At 46.3% G+C, this 24150-nt stretch overlaps 1 protein-coding gene across 4 annotated transcripts in view; it reads right to left on the bottom strand.

The window, feature by feature from the left end:
• The window catches only part of ADCK1 (aarF domain containing kinase 1), a 93469-nt gene that overhangs the window by 44292 nt on the left and 25027 nt on the right, over positions 1 to 24150 (bottom strand). For all 4 annotated transcript variants that reach the window (XM_054828907.1, XM_054828905.1, XM_054828909.1 and 1 more), the window contains exon 4: positions 6859 to 7062. In XM_054828907.1, coding sequence (XP_054684882.1) covers positions 6859 to 7062 — 204 coding nt within the window. The remainder of the gene's footprint in view (positions 1 to 6858; positions 7063 to 24150) is intronic.

The raw sequence follows: 24150 nt of genomic DNA, 5'->3' as shown, positions 1-24150 counted from the left end.
CTTTTCATAATTGATAAAAATCTCTTTTTTATATCCCGAGTTATTGAAAAAAATGTGAAGTTTTTTTATTCCTCATTATGGTTTTAATACAAATGTGTTTTTTATTGACGGCTGCTGGGAAGCCCTGACAGGCCTATTGAGAGAGGCTCAGAGGGGTGGGAGAAGGGCCAGATCCTCCTGTCCCACTTTCCAGCCCCTCACACTGTCAGAGCAATGGCCACCACAGCCCAGCCCCCACCTGGGTGGGTAACGGAGGGTGGGTAACGTCACACAGGAAGAGGAGTTTTCTTGTGATGGACACAACACCCATAGCAGGCAGAAGAGGCACTTGCTGACCTAAATCTAGTTTCCCTGCGTCTGTTAGTGACGTATGTGAGGGGCAACTTCACAGAGCACCCCAGCGCAGCATTGCTGGAGTGGGGTACTTAAAGGACAGAGCCGGGGTCACAAGCTACAGGAGACCTGGGTGTTCAGCAGAGCCATTCAGCATCAGTCCCACAGCCCCAAGCAACCACGAGAGCGACCATGCACTGACTGTGCCACACATCAGTGCTTTCAGGCAGAACACTTGACTGCAAGGCTGTGCCACACCAGAGGAAGCAGGCACACATCCTGGCATCCTAGATAGGTTAGACAACATTGCCAGCCTGGGAAGAGGCTTCCCTGGAGCCATTACAGGATCTGCAGCATCATGACCTGAAGACCTTGTGATCTAGCAAGGGTAAATGAACCTTCCCTAGGGCAACATATGGAGCCAGCTACAGAAAGTGTCTCATATTCCCTTGGGAACAACTTGGATGCTGTAGGACATGCAGCATAATATCCAACAGTCTATTGAAGGCCTAGCTGCTCTCCCACAGGGCTGAGCACTGCTTCAATAGTTCTGCAAATCAGAAATAAGCATATGTCTTGCCACAGCCTAAAATGCTAATCAACACTTCCAGAAGGAAGGGAATCAGTGTGTCCTTCTCCCTCTCACCAGCACAGCAAAAACTGCCATGCTGTACCAAGAGTGCATACAGAAATAGGAGTAAAAAGCGGAGTCTCTTCTGTTCCCTCTGTCTTTCCTCAGACTCCAACAGTTTGAGGGCAGGGACGTCTCTTGCTGTGGGGATTAGCACCTTGCTGTGGTTGCATTACAAACCTTTCCCATGGGCATATGATTTTTGTCCCTCCTTGTCAAATGGCCGTGTGGCATTGCTGTGCATCATTGCAGTGACCATGCTCCCAGGTGTATATGGGTACATTTCAACAGTGGATGAATAAAGCTTGTGTACCCAACCTAGGAAACACTTTGGGAACCTTGGAAGCAATTTAAAGTACAGGGACAAAGGGCAGCATCCTTCTTAGCTGCAGTTTTGCTGCAGTGACAATGACTTCTCAGATGAGAAGTATCTGTTTCTTACCGCACAGCATTAGTGCCATGCCAGGTAAAAGAGTAGGAATCCAAGGACAGCAAAGCCCTTTAACAGAAGGCTGGGTCCCCCAAGCATCACTATCTGTAAAAACGCATCCTGCTTCACAAACCACAGCACAGGAGGTTCCTCTACCACACGTGTTTTGCTTACAAATCACAGTCGACTCACTGACGTATCCTGCCCTGCTCAATCAGCGAGCTCCATTATTGTATGGCTGCAGGAGGCTTCTTGCAAATGGCAAAAGAGTCCTTGAACAACAGGTAAAAGCCGCAATTACATGTGGATGAAAAGGATGGTCTCCTTGGAGGTGCTGGCTAATCAAGCAATTAGAAACTACTTCCCATTACCTGCACTCCCACAAAGCAGAGCTGGACTGACATCCTTCCAAATGACTGTCTTTCCATCAATTTAAGCCCTTTATATGATTTGGCTTCAGCAGAGACAAGCCTCGACCTTTGGGCTCTCCCCAGACCTTTCTACCAGCTTTGAACAAAGCAAGCACTGGAAACAACACGTTCAATCACCGGTGTGTTCTGCCTGTGGGAGCCTGTTTTGCCTTTCAGCCTTCCTGGAGCGCAGCAAACTCACCAGCAATGGTATAAGCATGCATGCGGATGTGGATACCTGGGGTCCAAGCAGAGAGATCTTGAGATCCCTCACTTAATAGCATCTGAGACTGCTCAACTTCAGCAATTTCCACTCAACTTGCAACAGCTTCAACAACTGTTAGCAAGGGGCCAGAGATGTGAGGATAAGTCAAGGGGCAAGGAGGAAAGACAGACCCTCACTCCCATGGCAGGCGAGGCTGGCCCTGTGCCCTACACCAGCCCTTCGCCCCCAGGCAAAGGCACAGCCTGGACACACAGAGCACCTGGGCAGCCACACAGTGCAGGTGCCCCACCAGCATGGGCAAGACCCTATCTGAGACCATGCTGGCCTCATGGGGATGCTAACTTTACCCTTGCCCTAACTCTCAAGTGCACAACCTCAGACCAGACATAGGAGCAGGGACTTGAGGACCAGTCTGACCAGAACCTGCCAGAAAGGAGCACAGGTGGAGGAACTGGGATATTTCTCAAAGGACAGTGGTGAGAGATGGGCAGGGAGGGAATGTCTCCCACCAAGAAAAATTACCTCCAACATGAGTAAAAGCCTGGATAGAGTATTGAGTACACAAACACACTGAGGGGGAGAATAAGAAGTCTTGGCGAAAAGGTCACAAAGTTGATTACAAAATGCCAATGAGTGAGGATGGGCTGGAAACTAATGAGCAATGGGCTCTGGAAAGTGACGTCTTGCTGTACGCAGGAGAGGGATTACAGTGGTGCTGAGTGCGTAGAGCCATGCTGTGGCCTACTGGGATGTGCAGATCAGATGGGTGACTGCAAACCAGGAGGTATTTTAGGACTAGAAAGAGGTAAAAGAGTGTGTTGGCACAGATAGGAGCACACAGTGAAGTCAGCCGATGTCACATCATCGTTGCACAGTGGCAGAGAAGTGAGACCCACAGAGCCATATTAGGGACTGCACTGGACAGTACTGGAGCCAGATAACAGAAAGACACCAAAGATATTTGGAAGAGCAGGGTTGTAAAAGCTGCCAAGTCATTCTGCAGCCACTCAGTTCCATAAGGAAGGATGCTCTGGAATGGCCTTGATCAGAGCAGAGAGAAGCAGAAGTACTTTTGAAAGGGGAGAGTTTCACAACAGTCTGATCAGTCTTAGCAATGAGCAATAAGCTCCTCTGAGCACCTTGTCCATGGAAATCACACACAGGAGGACCTACAGGAAGCCTTTCTGACAGACACCAAAGGGTTGTCAGGGGGAACTTGGCGAAACTCAGAAACACCCTGGGTTCTGCACATCTGCTCTGGGACCAAACTGGCATCACCTCCCTATATCCCATGGCCACAAGCCAGTCTCTTCCAACAGACCTGCCCAGAGGGAGGAAATGCCCCTAATCCCAATACTGGTAGAACATTTCTTCCATCATTTCTAGTTTCTAAGCACAATTTTGCGCTTTTTAAGGTGCAGCCACTCCAAAAGATTCATCTTCCAGAACCTGTCATCCGTCTTTCTCCCAAAATGTCTGCTGTCCAAATTTCACCAGAAATTGCCTGGCTTTGCTCTGCATGCACCTTGTTGAGTTAGAGAGCTTAGCTGAACCAGCTATCTTCCCTGTGTCATTAATAGCCCTGCAGAGAAAATTACAATTGTGGGGTAGGGAACATACTCATTCCATGTTTGTTTTCCACGTCTGACACCTTTTCACTTTCAGAACCTTGTTCAAGCAGGGAAGATGAGAACAGAGGTAGGAGAGAGTCTTTCATTCATATCTCATCATCCATTCTTATGCACACAGCTCTTCCCAACTGATCCAAGGAATCCATCCAAAAGAAGCCCTACCTGTGTTATCCCCAGCATCTCCCCAAAATATTCTCACTCTATGATCTTGATGGTGAATGTTTCCAGGAGTCATTGTAAAGATTTCGTTGTGCAGCCTCTCCCACTGCTACTACTCATGTTACCCTGAGAATCCCACCCCCACCTCAACCTCTTGCATACAACACTCAAGAGAATGATCACCTCCCACTGTCACTTAGCCAAACCACTATGGCTGAGATTAGAAAGCCAGCATCCGCTCACTACTGATTATTTTTATCCCAATGATTGCTGATAGGTACACAGATTCACTCCAGACTTAAAACAGGGTTTGACAGGGCACCCCACTAGTCAGTATATATGATGCTTCTCCTTCTGTGTCGGATCAGCACACATGCCATTTGCCTTTAAATCCATCCATTAGCTCTTGCAGCAGAGCTATATGCTGCAGCTCCCAGTCTCCAGCCATGATGCTGGCCCAGAATGAGAGTTCCCCTAGCAGCAGGGTGTCCCGCAAGTCTGCGTGGTGACAACAGAGCGTGGTGACAGTCAGACTGCTGTAAACCCACCTCACAAGCCCTCTGCCTTGGCTCAAAGATCAGTCCCTTTGGCATGCTCTCCACTTACACCAGTTTTCCCACAAAATCACTTCATTTGTCAAACATCCACAGCTCTGATAAGATTCTCAGGACTAGGTCACAACAGAAGACAGACTATTTCCATTGACTGAAGATACAATGCTTCCATACACAAAACTGGCTTTTTTGATCTTCATGCCCTTTTGCAAGCTCTTGCCTAATTTGTTAGCTTGTCACATTCCTCCCCAGGTATCTCTGTATTTCCAGTAGCTATTTCCCCCGTTTGTTCTGCACTGATCCAAACTGCATGTAATTACTTCTTGCCTACACTGGAGATTCATCTGAGAAGCCCGCTCTTGCACTTGATGGGGGAACTGGAAGTCTTACCACTGAATTTGAGAGCAGCAGGGTTAGGCCTAGGCGCTCGGGGAAGGTTCCCTCACTGTTATTTTCTCTTCTATTTGAATTCATTTGCAAGTTCCCATGTGTGATGCTGGCCCCAAGGGGAAAGGTTTCAGGATCCCCCTTTGCACTCCCCTCTGCTCTGACGCTCCACCTTGCCCTTCTGCCATCTATATTTCAGCTAAGTATGTTGTATTTAAAATGTACTGAGAATGTAGCTACACTGGAATTAAATTTGTTCCTGAAGTAACCCTATTAAATTCTCTGGGCTCCAGGAAGACTTTGGTGCATTAGGTTATCCAAATCCTTTTTGCTTTTAAATACCTTGATTTGGTACCTTGTAACCAATGAAAATGGGCATTTACCTCTGCTGTTCATACTGCCCAGTTTCACCAGCTCCTTTATTTTATACATGCCATTCTCTTCATTTCTCTCTTTTATCATCACTCTCTTCCTCTCATTAGCATTTCCTCTCTATCCCTTTCTTCTCTTTTCTCTATCTCATTTCTACCTTTTTTTTTCTCCCTCTCTCTGTCTCTTTAAAATTAAATATTGCCCAGCACTGCCCATGTGGGTGAAGTGAATGCTAAGAGAAAAGGCTGCTGTGGAGACTGGATTCGAGCTGCCTCACTGGGAATCAATGAGGCATGCAGGGCTTGTCTAGCTCCCAAAAAGCTGAAAGAAACCAGGGCATATCAGTGGCAGCCGAACACACACTTGATAGAAAAGAAGAGGGCCCACCTCCGAGCACCTGGCTCAGCCTGAGAGACACCACACAAACTGAGCCAGGGCTGTGGTCATTTAATGGGGGCTAACCTCGAGGTGGCTTTCCGTGGCTTCTGCAGAGGGGAGATTGCCAGATGGAGGCCCACGGAGCAGCAGGGGTCTGCAGGGAGCAGCCAGCCTGCTCTGCTCCATCTATCCACTGAGCTATGAAACACAGCTGGTACCAGCCATGCTACAAGGATGCAGCACTGAGAAGAAGCATTTTGCAGGTCAGGGGCTGACATTAACCCTGCCATTAAACTGCTGGGAAATATTAGCTGTCATTCCTGGCTAGACAATACCTAGGCCCTAAAACTACACACAGACAGACCCACCCCATCCAAATCTACCCATAATATACTCACTAAGTGCAAATACTTCACTTACGCCATCATGTCACCCCCATACCTCCTCACCACACAGTCACACATGCCAGAACACCCCAAAACATGTGTCCACACTGCTTCCATTCTTCAGCCTCCTGTCTTCCTCTCCCTCACACCCACCTTCTCTCCCATTGCCTTTGCACATTGTTGCCTCCTGCCTCCCTCTCACCATATCGGTTGTGATCCTTGAAATGCCTCTCCCCAACCTGGGCTGGAGTGTGAGGGAACCTCTTCTTGTAAAGGGCAGGATGCAAAGTAGCAAAACACCCTCTCTAAATACTCTGGTTACTTCCCTTATATCTAATGAACACAGGCATCCACCTCTGATCTCAGTTCTGTGGGCTGCTGAGGGTTAATGGTGACACACTTCTGGGCTACTGTATTACCTGACAGCAAGCACCAAAAGTGATTTATGCCATTATTTTCTTTGGGGGTTAATTACGGGCTTGAGAAAGTAAAAGGCTGTCAGTGCTAGCTGGAATTGGTCTAGTGCACCCAGGGGAGAACAGTCGTCCCTCACAGAGCCCTGCTAATACATCTTTGTCCTGAACATCAGCATCTCCAGCTCCCACCCCTCAGTGTGGCAGACAGCCCTCCATCCTGACCTCCAGCAAGCATGTTAGTCTTGGCATAACCTCTGGGGTACACTGCTCTGCTGAGCTCTGCCGAGCTCTGCCATTTCCACTTGGCAGCCCTCACACCCTTAATCCTCTGTTATCTTCTCCTTTCCTAAGCTGGCCAATAATGTCCATCAGTGGACACGGAAAATGCACATGGCATTCTCCCAGGGGCAAGGAGGAGATATGTCCCCTTGGTATCTCTCGTGACTGAGAACCACCAGGGACCTCCTTGCTCCTGTTTTCTTTCTTCTAGCTGCCTAGGGCTTGCTGAGGCCTGAGAAGCCAACACAGGCTACGGCTGCTCCTACCTCTTTGCCCAGATCCTCACGGATGACTTGCTCAATCTCCTGCCTGGTGCTTTGTGGGGCCTGGCTGTGCAGCACTTTGAGGGTGCGGGTGTACTCCTCAGGCAGCAGGTAGTCAAGCGCTCCCAGGTGCTGTCCCACCTTGATGAAGGTGCCTCGGTTGGCGCAGCACAGCTCCCGGAGACGCTCAGCAGAGCGCAGGTGCACCTGCGGAGAGACCAGAACATCAGTCAAGCCCTCTTGCTGTCTGTTACATGCACATGCCTACGTACATATCTTTTATATGTTCAGTATTTAAACAGACCAGGGATTTCCCTTCTTGATTTTGGGCATCATCACCTAATGTGTCAGTTAAGTATTAGGACTCTGGCTTGATTTAGAGGCACTGAACCAGACTGGGACAAGATGCTCCAGAGTATAAGGGGCTTTGACACTTGTTTGCACAGGTACCATGATCAGTGACAGTTTTTGGCTCTGTCTTGGCTACATCCTTGCACAGAATAAGATGTCTAACCATAAGGCAGCATTGATTTGTCACTGTGATCCACCACTACGATGCACAGTTTGGGAACCCCTTGTCAAAAGAGAGAAGTCAGGCCCCTAACTGTGTATGTTAGACTCTTAGTCTGAGTGTAATGAATTAAAGTGAGAAGAAAACTACAGGTACCATCCCAGAAACTTCCAGGAACTTGGAAGAAGAGTCTGTTAAAAATCAAAACTACAGATGTGTATTTGGCAGTGAGGAAGACAGTATGTGGGTAGTCCTTCATCCTCCTCAGCTCACTCTGACACACCACAAGGGGAAATTACATCCCTCTGGTCCAGCCAGGTCTTGGTCTTACTGCTTACATTGCCATCAAAGTCCGCAGCGACAGTGGTTTTAGAAACTAAAAATTAGAAGACTTGCCAGCTTTGCTCACATTGGCCAAAATACAGCCACCAAACAACAAACCCCATCACCAACCACTTCCCTGGGTCTGGATTTCAGCTCCTGAGGTTGATTCTGCCTCTCAAGAACAAACCAGCCACCACATTCTTCAGTGACAATGATTTATTCTGCCTTTATTACTCTCACTAGAAAAAACCCTTGCAAAGGACACAGCTAAACTCAATATTCTTTAATAAACTTCAGAGAAGTTTATGCTGATACATTAATAAAATCAAAGCAAAATCAATGACAAAAAATAACTCCGCACCCATCTCCTGTTAATGCCTGACACCTGTTTGCATGGAAGCTCCTAATTCCTCTGGCTTTTGTGTCAGCAGTCATTGAAGGTCAAATCCTGTGTCTGCAGACCTCATCTGCCCAAGATCCTGTGGTGAGGGACTTCACCAAAAGCCTCGAAGTACGTGGCAGAAAGGAACACCACACACCCCCACTCACCCACCCCATTTAGTGGCTATCTTTGCCCTCCATGTAAAGCAGTGCCGTGTCACGTCACAGGACAGGGCGAGTGTCTCGCATTTCGGAACACGTCAGGGGACAGACTGGGTGCTGAGCTGCAAGTGCACAAAACACAGGCCTAAGGGACTGTGAGGAGAAAGCCTAATGTGCAAGTCTCACACTCAGCGTGTGAGACTTGACAGCTTGATGCACACATGCACGCACGCACACACACACTCTTTTGTAGGTGGGCGCGTACGGGCATAACTCACGCTAGGAGAGTGAGCTTCCCCCAGCATATTGCCTGCTCCAAAGCACTCACAAATACATAGGCAGAAAATAACATCCACGAGCATGCCTGAAGTCTCCCACATTACTGTGCTCCATTTTACACATCAGCATTAAAGCTCCTGCTGTAACAAGCCTCTGCCCTGGCTGTTTCCCTGCTCTCCTTCCCTGTGTGCAGTAGGGGCAAAAGCAGGCCAAAAGGGGATGAGGAAAGGAAGCTGTGAAAGAGGATGAGAGAGCAAGAAAAGCAGTGAGGGAGTAATGGGATGAAAGAGAAAGGCAGTGGGAGGGAGGGAGCCAGAGCAGCTGGGTAGTTTGTCACAGCACCAGGAGTGCAGCCCATTACAAGGAAACAGCTTTTATGCAGCTCCGATAATCGCTCTCTGCCCGCTGCCTCCAGCCATGGAGGAAACCCCCTGCCAGCAGTGAAGGGAAAGGGAAGCAGTGGCCGGCCACCCCCCGCGAGGTGTCAGGCAGCCACAGCCCAGGGCACGGCAGGAAACAGTGGCAAGGCTCCTTGCAGACGTTCTCCAAAAAACACAGGACTGAGCATGGGCCAGCACAGGGCCCTGCGACCTCCCACAGGCCTGCAGGAGCCCATCAAATGACTCCAGGCTGCGGCATGGCTCAGGGCAGAGTGGCAGCACCCCTGGGGCTGTAGTGCGGTGATGGGCAGCCAGCTCGGGGTAGAGGTGCCAGCTCCAATGCACCTACCCGCCCCACACAGATCGCCAAGGGAGATGGAAAAAACAGGATGGAAGACTCATGTAGCTGAAAATGAAACTGGTTGTAGACACACTTGGATGCAGAGTGTGTCGTCATGTCGGTCACTGCTGAGGAGGCAGAAATAGCCCCTCTCTCCTCTAGCACAAGGCATTCCCAAACTTATCCACCCTGCAGAGAACCCAGTTAGCTTCATGGACACAGCAGTCCTGGCCAAGAGAGACAGAAGTACAGTGAGAATGAAGCAGGACTGTGAACGTAGCTTCCAAGGTCTCTTTTCTTATCAACCAGATAAGGTTTTTTAGCAGAAAAATGTTTATAACACTATCTATTAATTGTCTGGATCTCCCCAAGCTAGGTCATGGTGCAGGTGCACCACTTGTTTCTCTGACAGATGACCTTCTCCTAATCATAGGCAAAGTAACAGTGCCACCTTCCTACTACTGTGTCCTATACTGTTGACCCGCATTTCTGTCCTACCTTGAAGAAACTGCAGGGTAAATGGAAACCCCCAGAATGGCTCAGAGCTCTTCTCCAAGAAATCTCACAAGATATTGCTCTTTGTTGCACAAGCAATACCTTGAAGACTCTCCTTATCAGGGAAAAGAGCTGGGAACAACAGCTAGTTAGACAAGGAGCCACTTGTATACATCATGCCTAGGAGCACACTGCAGAGAAAGCAAGCATTTCATGTACCAAGGATTACCAAGAATAAGCCTCCCTCAGGAAGCACTTCAGATCACAAATGCTGTCTGAGTGTATATATGGTTCTTTCCTCAGTCTACATGGGCACCTCTGTCTCAAACGCCTTCCCCGAATTTCAGCAGAACAAATTCTCCATTGGCCCACAGCATGGCTATCAGACCATGCAGTTTACCTAAACACTGGGTAGATTGGGATTAACACTGATTATTAAAATTGTTCCATATGGGCCATAATGGAAATAATAACTGTCAGGTATGGAAAGGATCTGGGATGAAGCACATACTCAGCAAGCAGAGCTGCAAAAGGACATTTTTCAATTTACCCTTGATGTACAAGCAGACCTGGCTTCTCAAGTAATTTCGATGCTTTTCAAGGGGCCTTTACTCACAGAGACCTTGGCAAAGAACCACTCTTTAGAGCATCAGATGTGCAAGGTGTTACAAATTGGCAGATGCTAATCTGGTCTTAAAAATAAAGGAATTAATTTAGCAGAAAATAAATACCAAAGTTAAAATATACTGGTGAAAACTTCGAGTATCTGGTGACAGACCTGGTGACTCTGTCTGAGGTCAGAAAGGCCACTTAAAGACAGTAAGGTAAGTGGTGGAAGCCATTCATATGAAAAATCCTTCAGAAAAGTCATTCCAACCCTGAAGGGCATACTCATAGCTGGCAAAACGTGAAATGAGGATTAGGAATGCAGAGAGAAAATTTGAAATGCAATTAGTCAAAGACATAACAAACAAGTCACCAGAAATTCCTGGCGATGAGTGCTGCCTCCAGGAACACTGTGAACACAGACATCTCACAAAGGACGTCCGGCTGGATCTCACCCAGAGGACAGGGCTAGCAGGGCTGCTCCTCCTCTCACCTCCACATTGGAGAGCACTTTTGTACAGGTGAGCAGGAACAGCTCGCATCCCACCTACTCCCAACCACAGCAAGGGAAAGGAGGTGCCTTCTCCTGCTGCATGGGGCAGGATGCTGAGGAGAAGCCTGCCCATCACTGCTTACAATGGAGATACATTCTCCAAGACAGTAATTCCAGAAAGATGGCTCCAGAAAATACCTTGATAAAAATTACAGATTAATTCAAAAAGTAGCTGAGATGCTTGTAATCATAATAAAAAGGGGATTGCACATTAAAACTGTTAGCTTCCAGAGGACTGAAGGGGAACAAATGTTGCTCTGTTTTTAAGAAAAATCCAGAGTAATCTAGGAAATTATAGTCCTGCAAGCTTTTATTCTGTATCAACTAAATTAGTTGAGACAATAATTACAGACAGTACTAAAAATTGTCTAGCTAAATGTGTTATGACTGAAAAAAGCCAACAGGGATTTTGAGAGGAAAAAAAATCATTCTTCACCAGTCCACTAAAATACTCTGAGCATGTTAATGCAATGGTCAATAGAAGAGAAAAGAATATTTACTGGGACTTTCAGTGGCTTTCAATAAATTCCCTCACAAAGAGTGAAAACTGAGTAATTATCGGAGAAGATGCAAGAACATTCCTTGCTCATTTTATCCCATTCCCAGCTCAGAATTCCCTCCCTGCAACACCAAGCCCAGCACCACAGAGAGCAGCAGTGGGGGACTCTCTAGTTAGGACAAGACTGCAACATTTAGCAATGATTTTACCACAGCTTCATTTCAACCTGCTCTGAGCTCTTTCAGACGAGGTGATACTACAGAAGCCATGTCTACATTAGCACCTGCAATGTTGTTACTTCCGCTGAGGCTGAACTAGCACTGGAAACACTGAGAAATGTGATGAAAAGGGAAACAGGTCCAGGTAGCACCCACAAGGCAGAAGGGGCTCTCTACTATAAATGTGTTGATACACATCACTGTCAAAAACAAACAGCAGGGTGTCCCATTACACCCATTCTTACACCAAAGTTTAATTTCCCTGCTAGTCATCTGCAGTAACAAAAATTCCATGAGATGCAACAGAAATGATTCACCACTGTGGAAAAATAAGCCCTGCCAAGACCCTACCAAAGATCGATGAACAATCGATAGACTGGCAGATCACCCTCAGCATAGATGGCTGCAAGGTTACACATACTGGAAGGTGCAATTTATCCTGCCACACACTGATGGGCTCTAAATTAACTGTAACCACCCAACACTTGCATCACATTGTTGTGGATGGCTCAGTGAAGGCACCTGCTCAATGCACAGTGGGGGTCCTGAAAACCCAAACAAGCTGCTTGACTGTGTTAAGAAAGGAAAAGAGAAAAACATTAAAAATATCAAAATGCCAATGTATAAATTGAAAGCGCAACCTCACCTTGGATTCTGGACATCCCATCACAAAAAGTACAGAAGAAAAAGAAGAGGACACAGAAGGACAGGGAAAAAAATATCACGGACTTGAAAAGTCTATAAAAAAAGAGATCTGAAATGTTGGGAGACTGTTCAGACTAGAGACACTGATGCATAAGAGAGAAGAGTTACATGAAATAATATAAAGAAAATCTCCCATTCCTATTCCCGTTAGCTCTCACAAAACAGCAAATAATAGGGCATTCCACAAACCAACAACCTTTTTCAAGTATTTATTTTACATCCCATTTTGCACAGTACAGCATTAACCAGTGGCACTCACTGTCAGAAGACAGAGAAGCCAAGAGCTTAATGGAATTCAGAAAGGCTTTAGACATTTGTGATAAAACAACCATACCTGATTTTATATGGAGCTTTTAATCTCTAAAAGTGCTTTTAAAAACCTCTTTACAAAACTCAGAATTGCTATCCTCCATTTTACAGACTGATAAGAACAAAACAGGTAATTGTGCTGGGTTTGGCTGGGATGGAGTTAATTTTCTTCATAGTCGCTAGTATGGGGTCATGTTTTGGATTTGTGCTGAAAGCAGTGTTGATAACACAGGGATGTTTTCGTTACTGCTGAGCAGAGCTTACACAGAGCCAAGGCCTTTTCTGCCTCTCACACCACCCCACCAGCGAGTAGGCTGGGGGTGCACAAGGACTTGGGAGGGGACACAGCCGGAACAGCTGACCCCAACTGACTAAAGGGATATTCCATATCATATGACATCATGCTCAGCATATAAATCTGGGGGAAGAAGAAGGAAGGAGGGGATGTCCAGAGTGATGGCGTTTGTCTTGCCGAGTAACCATTATGTGTGATGGAGCCCTGCCTGCCCATGGGAAGTGGTGAATGAATTCCTTGTTTTGCTTTGCTTGTGTGCACAGCTCTTGCTTTACCTATTAAACTGTCTTTATCTCAACCCATGAGTTTTCTCACTGTTACTCTTCTGATTTTCTCCCCCATCCCACCAGAGGATAGTGAGCGAGCGGCTGTGTGGGCCTTAGCTGCTGGCTGGGGTTAAACCACAGCAGTAGTAAAATGTCTAAAGGGCTTTAAACACACTTGCTCAAGGCATCAAGACAAAAATTACCATTTTGATTGGCCACAGTGAGAGACAGAATGCAAACAGGGTGCACTGATACTCCCAGCATCATTAAAATCTTTAAAGAACCTATTTGGTGTATCCAGCTCCCCCATTCCACCTAAATTGGTCACCCCTTCTGCTGGGGTTCAACCTGCTTCCAAGGATCTTCTGTATTTACTAAATTACCTGCCATTGCAAGGACTTGGGACATTGGCGATGAACTCTTCCCGTGGCACAGCAGAACTGCTGCTTACGGTCTTTTGTATTAAGCCTTTGGAATGCTGGGAAGTATCTTGTAGTACACAGTGTGTGGGAGCATCCCAGGCATATATGCTGTCAGCCATCCTGGACAAGACAGCTCTTCCAGGAATGCCTGCAGTAGCAGGAGACCAGACTGGAAAAGCCAGGCTGTCCCTTGGACTCCATAGAGAGAGCAGAGAGGATGTCATCACACCACTGTAGTGGGTATCCCCAAAACACAGTAAGTCAGGGATGGAGAAAAGACATGTCAGAGAAGATAGGAGAGGAATCTGGCCACAGTCCTTTTCTCTTCCACTCCTGATAATGACAAGGCCATATACATGACTGGTAAAACAACAGAACAGCTTTAGACGACCCAGGGTGGCACAAACAGGAGAGGAATGAAAGGATATCCACCTCAATTTAACAGGGTGAGAGACTGAAATCAAGTGCCAAGGATCTGTGAAGATGTTTAGGGAGGATACAGCTACTGGTGAAGTGAATAGGGTACTTGGGTGCTTTAAAAACAGCAATAGAAAACCCAGAACCCATTGCAATGGCAGTGTAGTTGCATCTAAGGGGCTGTTATCACCTCTTTCAACAAATCTGAATAAGCATACAGTTAATACAAACTATTGTAGCCTTCACTAACACTGCGAGTGTGGTAATCTAACTGATTGACAGCAGGGATGCTGCAGCGAGACACGCAACTCTAAATGGAATTGTTATTGCCTCTTTTTTGTACTATCTTCCCTGTCTACCTTTTACAAAAGCTCATTCCTAGGTACACCAGATATTTCCTATTCAAACGGTTCCTTATACCAATACTAACTGATCACAGACAGATCCGTGTCTTTGGAACTGGAATAACTCCTGGTGCAATGTACCCCATTATCTAATAATTCATTATTTGTGTAAGTTATGTATGCCATTCCTAAAGATTTACCTATGGGTCTCTGCCTGCCCATATGAGAGTAGGGCATTCCATATGTTCCCACTTAGGCAGGTATATTGTTACCTTTTCAGACCTATACTTTTTAGTTAGTTCCCCTTGGTGCAAACCCTGGTTAAAAAAGTATCTCCCTAATTCTCAAATTGGACTTCCATAGCTCAAAATAGTCCTAGCAGAGATCAAGATCCTTCAGAAATTCCGGCATAACAGTTGGTCACCCATGGGACAGCCAAGACGTGAGAAAGAAAGTTTTATAGCTTGCAAACAATAAAGGACAGAGGTGATCCCCTAGGCTAAAGTGACAATTTCTTATCTTCTCAGTTTCACAAACATGGGAACAAGGAGTCACACAACTAGCAGGATGGCCAGTGAACTCTGTACAAATGGAAGGATATACACAGTGAGCCTGCATCAGACAGCTGAAATCTGATATTGGTGCTGGGGCCTTGCATCACCAGTGCTAAAGGCAGCTGAAATTAAAGCAAACATGTTTCATGATTTGTGCAAAACTTCCCTGGAGATCATGAGGGACTTTTCCAAATGCAGGCCAGCCCACTTCACACTGAACGGACGTGCAAGCTCCCACCCTGCGAGCCACCAGGACTCTGAATTTCCACACACAAGCATGCACATACATCCACCTCCCACGCTCTTCCCCCTAATACCTTGATTCACAACATGGTTCCCTACAATCCGTACAGGTGATTAAGGGGTGGCCTAGCAACAAACCCCTAGTCTGAGATGCCACTTGGTTGAGCAAACATTTACGCTGAGCTGAGGTCCATCTCTTTAGCCAGTCACTTCCCAAGCTGCTCTGGAGAGGAGGAAGAAGTGTTGCTCGACCGCAGCGCAGAGCACCAGCAGTCACCTTGCTGAACCCTGCCCTTGCTGGCTGGTGCATACAAAACCAGCACCGATCGCCTGCTCGTGTTCCATCTTCATTTTGCTCCAAGCTCGGTCATTTGTGCTCTGATTATCTCTCATTACTGACGACCTTGCTGTAATGAGTTTTAATCTGCCTCGTATTAATTAGAAACATTTTCATTAGCCGGCTCAATTTTAGGTAAATAGCTAATAGAAGCAACTGAGCTGCAATTAGTTATCTGTGGGGCAGTTCAGGAGAAAAATCAGAAGGGAGCAGCTGTTTCCCCTCTAGACACCTCTGTGATATAATGCACTATTCTAAGTCTCCTGAGCAGGGAGAACAAGGAGCACAGGGAAGGGATGGTCAGAGACAAGGGGAAAATAACATGATAAAATAACTGGGATGTAGCACTTCTATGGCTATAGCATTACCTATTCTCTCCTACTAACAATTCCAGATCAAACTGTTGAACACAGGAATCTGAGAGTCAAGCTGAGTTCTTTACATCTACAGACATCACCTCCACTGAACAAGGTTCTGCTCTTGAAGCTGTTTTACTCTCTGACTGTACAACAGGTCCTTCACATAGGCTGTCTTTTGGCACACATACACTTATGTGAATAGTACTTACACGTGAGGGTAAGATCAGATCAGATTTGCATGAGAAGGAAGGACCAGACCTATGTATACACAGATGTATAACACTTGCAAAGTCAGCAGGTTCCCAAAAGTGCCCTCAGTGCCTTGTTGTCCAGATAGGGTTGGTAATACAAAGAAATCTGTCCTGTGCTTCATTGCAGAGCACCCATGGAGGATAGGAAGTAATTCAACAGCACGGCTGCAGAAGGCACAGAGACATTTACAGAAGCCGCAGTGAAATTAGGCACGCGTCTCGATCCATTGATCACAGTGCCTGCAGCTCCTGTTACGAAGGCAGGTGAAATGATAATAAATTTGACACAGCATCTCTCAAAATCTTGCTAAGAAAATTAATTCAGCTCAGCTTGGATCAGACCATGTGGGATGGCAGTGAAAACAAGGTGAGGGCTGTAAAGGCACCATCTTATATGGCCTTGTGTTTAGCTGTAGTGGGGGGCTCCCAGCCATCAGTCCCGTTAAGCCCTGTTTTATTCGCTATTTTCAGTTGCTATAAGGAACAAGATCAACTGAGATCTGTGTTACATTCAGGAGTGTTCCCTAAACAGGAGCTGCTGACACATCCTGCAGAAACAGTAGATTTTTGACTGAACAGCAAGAGATGATGTTGTGCAGCAAAAATGACCTGAAGGGAGAACACTCCCCAGACAGCTGTGTCCATGTAAGGAGACCCTGGGAAGGCAGTAGCATGGGAAGTGAGGGCTGGTCCTGAGCCACGGGGAGGGCAGGGGGAAGAGATCAAAGAAGGCCACAGTAGGAATTAGCTGTCACTGAAGCTCATATAGTTACGGCTATGCATAGAGAGGCTTCGCATCAGGGAGAGGCGTGTATAGATGGTCTCTTCACTTAAAAAAAAAGGTCTGAAGTTCCAGATAGAGAGAGCAAAACAAACAAGGAGGAGTACATCAGGAGCCACTGCAAGACAGATGGATCAGTATGGTACAAAAAAGAAAGTTTCATGGTTTGTCCTCAATAACAAAACAAGATGGCACCAAGAAGGCTGACCTGGTAATATTTTCCAACACTCAAGAGGTCAGATGCTGTAAACAGGAAGGGAAACATACTGGCTGTTACCAGGGTTAGTGAAGAGGTGGAAAATCAGATGAAATGAGTATCAAGGGAATCTGTTCAATGCTGAATACTCTTGGCCTTCAAAGCAAAGTGAAGGAAGGAGGATGGACATCTGACAGCCTCACAGCCTCTTCCCTTAGTCCCCACACCCCATCCTGCAATAAAATGGGGCTGGAAAAGCCATGAACTCCACAGAAAGCACTGACAGACAGAAGATACACTGAAAGACACGCTGAAAGGTGAGATTTATCAGGATGGATGGCCCAAGCACCAAAGAAAAGATAGAGAAAGCTCAGCTAAGTCTCATCTAGTTCAGCAGCTGAGGGTCAAGACAGGGTTGCTTCACACAGTCTGCTCTCCTAGTGTGGGTGTGCAGGGAAGAAGGAAGCACAGAGGCAGCCATTGCAGCTGGAGGGGAGAAATCGTCACATCCACTTTGTCAACGCCAAAGAATCTGGGCTGACATTTTTCTGTTCCCAACAGTCGAATCCCACCCTACCAGCTGCACGTCACAGCTGACCTCCAGTCAGGACCTATCTGAGTCAACGTCAGGCGATTAAACCGTGCAATAGCAGCTTCTCCCCCTTGTACATATGCAACTGCTCTCCCAGCAGGTCACTCCAACAGCCAGGGGAGCAGAACAAGCGGGCTCCCTCTCTTATAGCCACGCAGATGGGCAGCAGCATTCAGCTTGGTCACAGAACCCAGAAAGAAGGGCTTCCACTGCAGTCTCTCTAGAGATCTCAATACAGGCCCTTACCAAACTGACAGAGGCAGATTCCTTTCCCCTTCTTTAATTTGAGAAGCTCTGACCTTTAAAGTACAGACCTCTTCCTATAGGAACAGGATGCGTGAAGAGGAGAGAGACAGTAACACATGAAATACCTAGAAGTGATTAAATTGGATTGACGAGGAAGTCAGGAAAGATAACAACCATGGGATTATGCTGTCAATTCCAAAAAACCGCAGTGACTGTCACAGCACCACATCCAACAGATAGAGAGTGGCTGCAGTGCCAGTAAGTCATCACCAATGGCAAAGTGCAGTTCTACTTTTAAAAGTGCCTATGTTGAAAAAAAAAAAACAAAATTAAAAAAAACACGAAATGTCCCCTTGTTACTCAGCAGGACTGTTCCCTTCTGGGTATCAGTCAGAGTTGCTGACTTCAGTGAAAAATATATATATAAAGATTACTCCAGCTTTTTCATCCAGTTAACACCACACAGCTCCACACCAAGAAAGGCAGCCGGTGTCTGTTAGCATCCCAGCAATGTCACCACTATGGAAAACTGAGCTGGTGTCTCTTCTGATTCATACACTGTCAATAAACTTGTTAAATTGCAATTAGAAGGTAAGATCCTTCCTTGCAGCCACTCCTGTGCTTTCTCAGTGAAAACAATAGGTTTGTGCAGGTGCCAATGGAAGCAGAATTTGGGAAAAATGGGCTTATGTGGGTGCCAGTGAAGGTAGCATTTGGTCTACTGAATCCTTACGACTGCTAGGAACACAAGCAACAGAGAGAACCCATACTGGCTTTGAGAGTGCTACTTTAAAATAACATGAGATAGCAGTTCAATAAAGTAAAAAATATGAATATTTGACATGGCACCAAACTGAGATGAACAAAAGAAGAGCCCAGGTGAGGCCACATGTTGGTTATTCATTATCCAGAGTATATTACTTTTGCTCCCACAATAAGCGGAAGGAATTACCCCAGCAGTACCAGAGGCAATTGCCTTTATTGCAGCTGGTACCACAATGAACAATATCGTACATGTCTCCCCTGCACTTGGCTGTGGCTCACCACGGTTGTGAAGGGAATAAAACTGAGATCATTTTTATACACAATTACATATTCAACATTTTGCCCTTTCCATTGCCAGTTCTTGAGTTCTCTCTCTCATCTAAGAGATGAATGAGCATCCACAAGGCAGGGATGCTGCATTTGTAAATGTCAAACATATTATAAGAACCTAGAGTAAAATAGTCAGTAAAGCTGTTGGATGTCTTGTCTCATTCTAATTTTAAGAAAATGGAATGTTCCTCCACCTGCAGACTCACTGTCAGCCATTATTTTATGTACGAGGAACTGGGTGCAACAGGAAACGTCATCAGCGTATGGGGAGCTAGACACACAGCCAAGAAGAAAAGGAGCAGAAAGCCTCCACCTCCAGGTTACCTATCCCATCCAGGATCAAAGTGACTGGTCAATATTTAAGAGTGGTTCAGACTACGACATTAGAAAATAGATTTCTGCACAATTGCCTGTGAAGGAATTATCCCCACCCTTATCCCTCATCCTTCCAGAGAAGCAACTACAAATAGCAGGAAATGGGCTTTATCATGGAAATCTAGAGTGGATTTTTTCTTGATGTAAAAGATTCTGATTACCACAGATCACCTGTGCAAGTACCCCAAGGGGTGGCGTAAGGGAAGCCTGGTCCATCACTATGCAGTTACAACTTCTCTGTGGAGAAAACTACAAATTGGGCAGCGCTTGCCACAATTTAAAAAAGAAAGCACCATCTAGGGATTCAGAGGTTTCAGTCTGAAGCTCACATGAGCAAAAGTCAAGGTTCCTTTGTTAAAAGGGGGAGAATCTAGTATAAGAGGCTAACACTGGACAAGAAAAAACAAAGATGACACTGCAGTGGAGATAATAGGCAAGAGGCAATCTCCATCAATAGGCTAGTCAAAGATAGCTAATTGCTAACCTTGGCTAGAAGGTAAATAGTAAACAGACAGAAGGCCTATCACAATGGCAATCAGTGCAAAACCTGACAAAGATCCTCCAAAGAATCAGACCTTGCTAGCAAAAGACAATCACTGTGCATAGCCCCAAAGATAAAATTTGCATGCCAAAAAGGACCATAGAGAATTAGCGGTACACAAGAAAGACCTGAAGGAAAGCAACAAAATCAGATGCTCATTAAGGAGATCATGGCAGGAAGAGGGGTTGTGCATTGATTACCACTGAAGATTTGTTCCTCTCCTGGGCAGGGACAGAGTGCTGCACGTATAAGCATTTGGCCAGAGGTGGTAAGAGGGGACTCCAGTCCTGACTAGGGAGATTCTTTGCCAAGTAACTACTGCCTGAGGACTTGAGTGAGACATCAAAGGCGGCAAAGCTGAGCACTTAAAAAGGCCTCCTCCAGGAGCCTTTTTTATGCCTATTCTGAAGCCCAAAATAGGATTCTTTTTAATCATGTGCTCATCAGCACCTGGGATTCACTAGCATCCCATAGTAGCCAGTCACCTATGAGATACATAGCTAACTGCCTCTTTGAAAGCGCATTTATCAAGTCTACATGAATTGCTGTCCTGACTACACATAAACTGAGTGAGCTTCTAAACACAGCCGTGAGCAATCCAGATAATTTCAAACTCCTCCTCCCCCGGGCTTTGACAGAACACTTCAGTCACAGGAAGACAGGGTGTCTCAATCACCTCCACTACAGGAAGGCAGCTGTCTCGCACCACATCACAACAGTCCCCAGAGAGCACCCCACAAGAATAATTTGGGGCAGGTAGTCTGCACCTTCCAGGGAGACACAGGCAGACAGAACATCACTGGCAAACTGGAACTCAACCAGCACATAAGATGTGACCTCCCTGACACAGGGAACCCTTAAGTGGCAATAAAGCAGTTCAGATAATGACTTTAAGTCTTGTTCTAAAATCCACCAAATCCACAAGTCCAGCATTCCTCACTTCCAAGCCTTCATGATGCTGCTCAACCATGACCCAAACAGAAGACACTGGTCCAATACAAACCACGAAGACCTCCCCTCCATATGGCAATGCCCAGATTCAAGCTCATTTTGGCACATGACATTGGGAAACCAAAAGCTCAATAAAAGCAAGCTTGGAAACCCACTCTATACTCTACTCCTAGTTTCACAAATTCCCCATCTCCAACAAATTATGTGTTGGCTTACAGAGAAGCACGTGTTTCTAGCAGTTATACAGGAGCTGTTAGATTTTACTATTCAGTTGCCTGAAAGAAGAAAAAGAAATCTCCTCTGTTGGCCTATTAATCTGTCATAATGAGATTCTTCATAATTAATTTGTCCCTAACAGTTGCTTTGTAATGGTAGCAAGAGAATATTTCAGGAATGGCAATTACCTCTGGTGTCAAAATGATGAGGAAAACAAATGTTCAACCATCAACAAAATGCAGTGCCTTTTCCACTCCCACCCGATGGTGGGTGACAGCACTGCACATCAGAATTACAGTGCGGTTAATTACCAGGCATGTTGCAATTGAGAATTCATTTCCCCTCTTGAGATGAAATTTGTTGAGCAATGCAGGTGGAAAGAGGGGCATCTGCCATGAGGATAGGGGTTGTGTGGGTAAGTGGTCTTATCTGTACATTGCTTCTTCTTTAATTTACTACACATAGGTCCAACAATTATAAGCAGTGAACACTATTTAAGAGAACTTTCCTTCACTAGCTACCCATACGTCCCACCATTTCAAAGATTTTGCAAAAGGACAGAGCTTGACTTCTTTGTTGGTGCTTTATTTAAATTTAGAATCCTTCAAATAAAAATCACATGCCTGCATTAGTCTTTCAATACTAATATGAAATATAATGGGTTTGTAGGCTGTTCGTAAATGGAAGAGTTCTTTGGGCTGTGAGCTCATTGGATTTCAGCATGTTACAGAACCTGACATCTGACTGTTTCTGGAGAGAGATTTCCAGGAACAAAGCTAAGGCATATACCATGTGGAGCTCATCTCTCCAGGTGAGGACCGAGCTCTGCCAGTGCTGGAAATCGTACTCCAGAAAGGGACTGGGAAGGGGAAACCTGCTGGCTTGGCTGCCATTGACAGAGGTGTGCAAAGCTGCAGCCTGGGAGAGCTGTCCTGCCTGGGGCTGCCCATGAATCCACCCAGTGCCTGGGCCTCTATTTTCTCAGAAAACTAAGATTGTGGCAAATCTTTGCCACGTGAGTTGCTAATGAATGTAAGACCTGGTAGGGTAAGTCTGTACCCAATCTGACTGCAGCACGGTGGGGGCCAGGGAGGTGGCAGCCAGGGTTGAGGCACGTGTGGGGAGACGTAAGGGCAGAGCTGGGGCAGGCTACAGGAGAATCAGGAGAGCAGGAAGCTGATTCAGGCCAGGTACAGGATGGCAGTGCAAGTGAACAGAGAGGTCAGCTGTGCAGGGCTAGTGAAGGAAGCTGCATGCATCCAGACAGGGATATACCAGGAGAAGTACATATGTGAAGCTGCTTCTGCCTGCGTTTTGCTCAGTCCTAAGACACATTACCAAGCACTTGCTACCCTAAAATCAAAACATAGGTTTAGAAGAGTAAAACATCCCTCTCACTCCTGGTACAGACTCAGTCCCTAGCCTGTGGCCTCTGGGGCCAGTGGAGGTGGAGGAAAGTTGCAATTGATCTAACCCTGCCAGTCGGTGAGGCAGGAGCTGGTACAGCTTTTGGGAGCCCTACACATGCATCAGGTTGCAGACATCTCGTCTTCAAGCACACAGCCCAGTACAAGGACTAGCTCAGAGCAAGGAAAGCACAGCTAACAGCCTTGCTGTTTCTCACTCCCCAATGCTCAGGAGCCATCATTTCATTATAACAATGTTCCCCAGTCAAGGATCACCACTCCGTATATTGGCAGTGAATAACTCCCAATTCAGACTGCCACAGCAAAACCTCAGCTTACTGCAAGGAACAGAAGCAGGGAAGCTGTCCTGGAGAGGGAGAGACAGAACAGGCGATACCAGAGCATTCCAGAGATGAAACAGCTCCTGCTGGGCTCTGGAAATGCCCAGCTGTGCTGTCTGACTGTGAACGCAAATAAAAGGGCCCAAGGGAGAAAAGTGTATCTTCCCTACTTCTCTTCACACAACAGTCCTACGATAAACAAATGGGAGTGCAAAGCCTCCTGCCCTTCAGCAATCCCGAAAAAAACAACTTGTGTTCAGAGCAACTCTACAGTAGCAAACAGGCTGCACAGTTACAGAGTTCACAGGCAACTCAAAACAAGTACATTTTCAAACAGAGACTGTAGGGGCAGTAAAGACATTTTAGGAGCTGTGGGTTTCTTCGAAAAGCAATTCTACTAGTGACCTTTTCAGTGAATTTACCTCTAAATTCAGCAAAGCTGGCAAGACAGTAAATGGATCCAGGCTTGGCAGGAGGTATTTCATAAAGCACTGTGCATGTGTTTGTATGTGCAGGCTCATATGCAGATTCATTGTTAAAGTGGAGCTAGGAACAGAGTGGAGGCTGTATAAAGATGACCCTTGTCACTAAGTTTATCTGCTCCCTGTGGGCCCCTTCCAAGTCACATCAGCTCAGTACACTGACAAAAACAAGTTGTTACTGGTGTCAGACCTGCCAAGATGATGTTGCTGCAGAGGAAGGAACAGCAAGCTGCTCTAAATGGTGCACCATCAGCAGAATTTGCAGCCACTGAGACAGGACTCTCAAGTTAAAGCAAAGAAAGCAACAACAACAAAAAAGAAACCCCAAACCAACTCTATGGGACCAAAAGTAGGCTTAACTAGGGTAGCAGCAAATGCAATTACCATCTTGGCTTCACTCCTCCAAAGCCATCTTTGACCCTTTGACTCTGTCTTAGAAGTGGCTATTTCAACAGAAGCACTCACACCCTGAGCACACAGGCACATGTCTACAGGCAGACAGATGTGCCTGTCCAGATGTATAAAAATGCAGACGCGTGCTTACATCAGCAGATTTCTAGGCAGGGCACCCAAACACCCTAGTCAATAAAGAGTAGCTTCCAAACCCGGCACTGAACTTTACATTCTGTCTTGTCCCTAGACTAAATCAGCAACTGCTCCAACTCAAGAGAAACGTAGCTTCCTTTTTCCGCAGTTCCCAGGGCTTCCTCAGCCTGGCAGAGTCCTGTCTGGCCCTGGGGCACCAGATGGAGGAAGACAGCAGAGTTCCCTTCAGAGACACCTTTCCCTCAAGTAGGCAAACAGGATGGTCACCACATAGGTC

The sequence above is a fragment of the Grus americana genome, chromosome 5 (genome assembly GCF_028858705.1).
Source record: "Grus americana isolate bGruAme1 chromosome 5, bGruAme1.mat, whole genome shotgun sequence".
Taxonomy (NCBI): domain Eukaryota; kingdom Metazoa; phylum Chordata; class Aves; order Gruiformes; family Gruidae; genus Grus; species Grus americana.
This window is presented reverse-complemented; position numbering and strand designations above follow the sequence as displayed.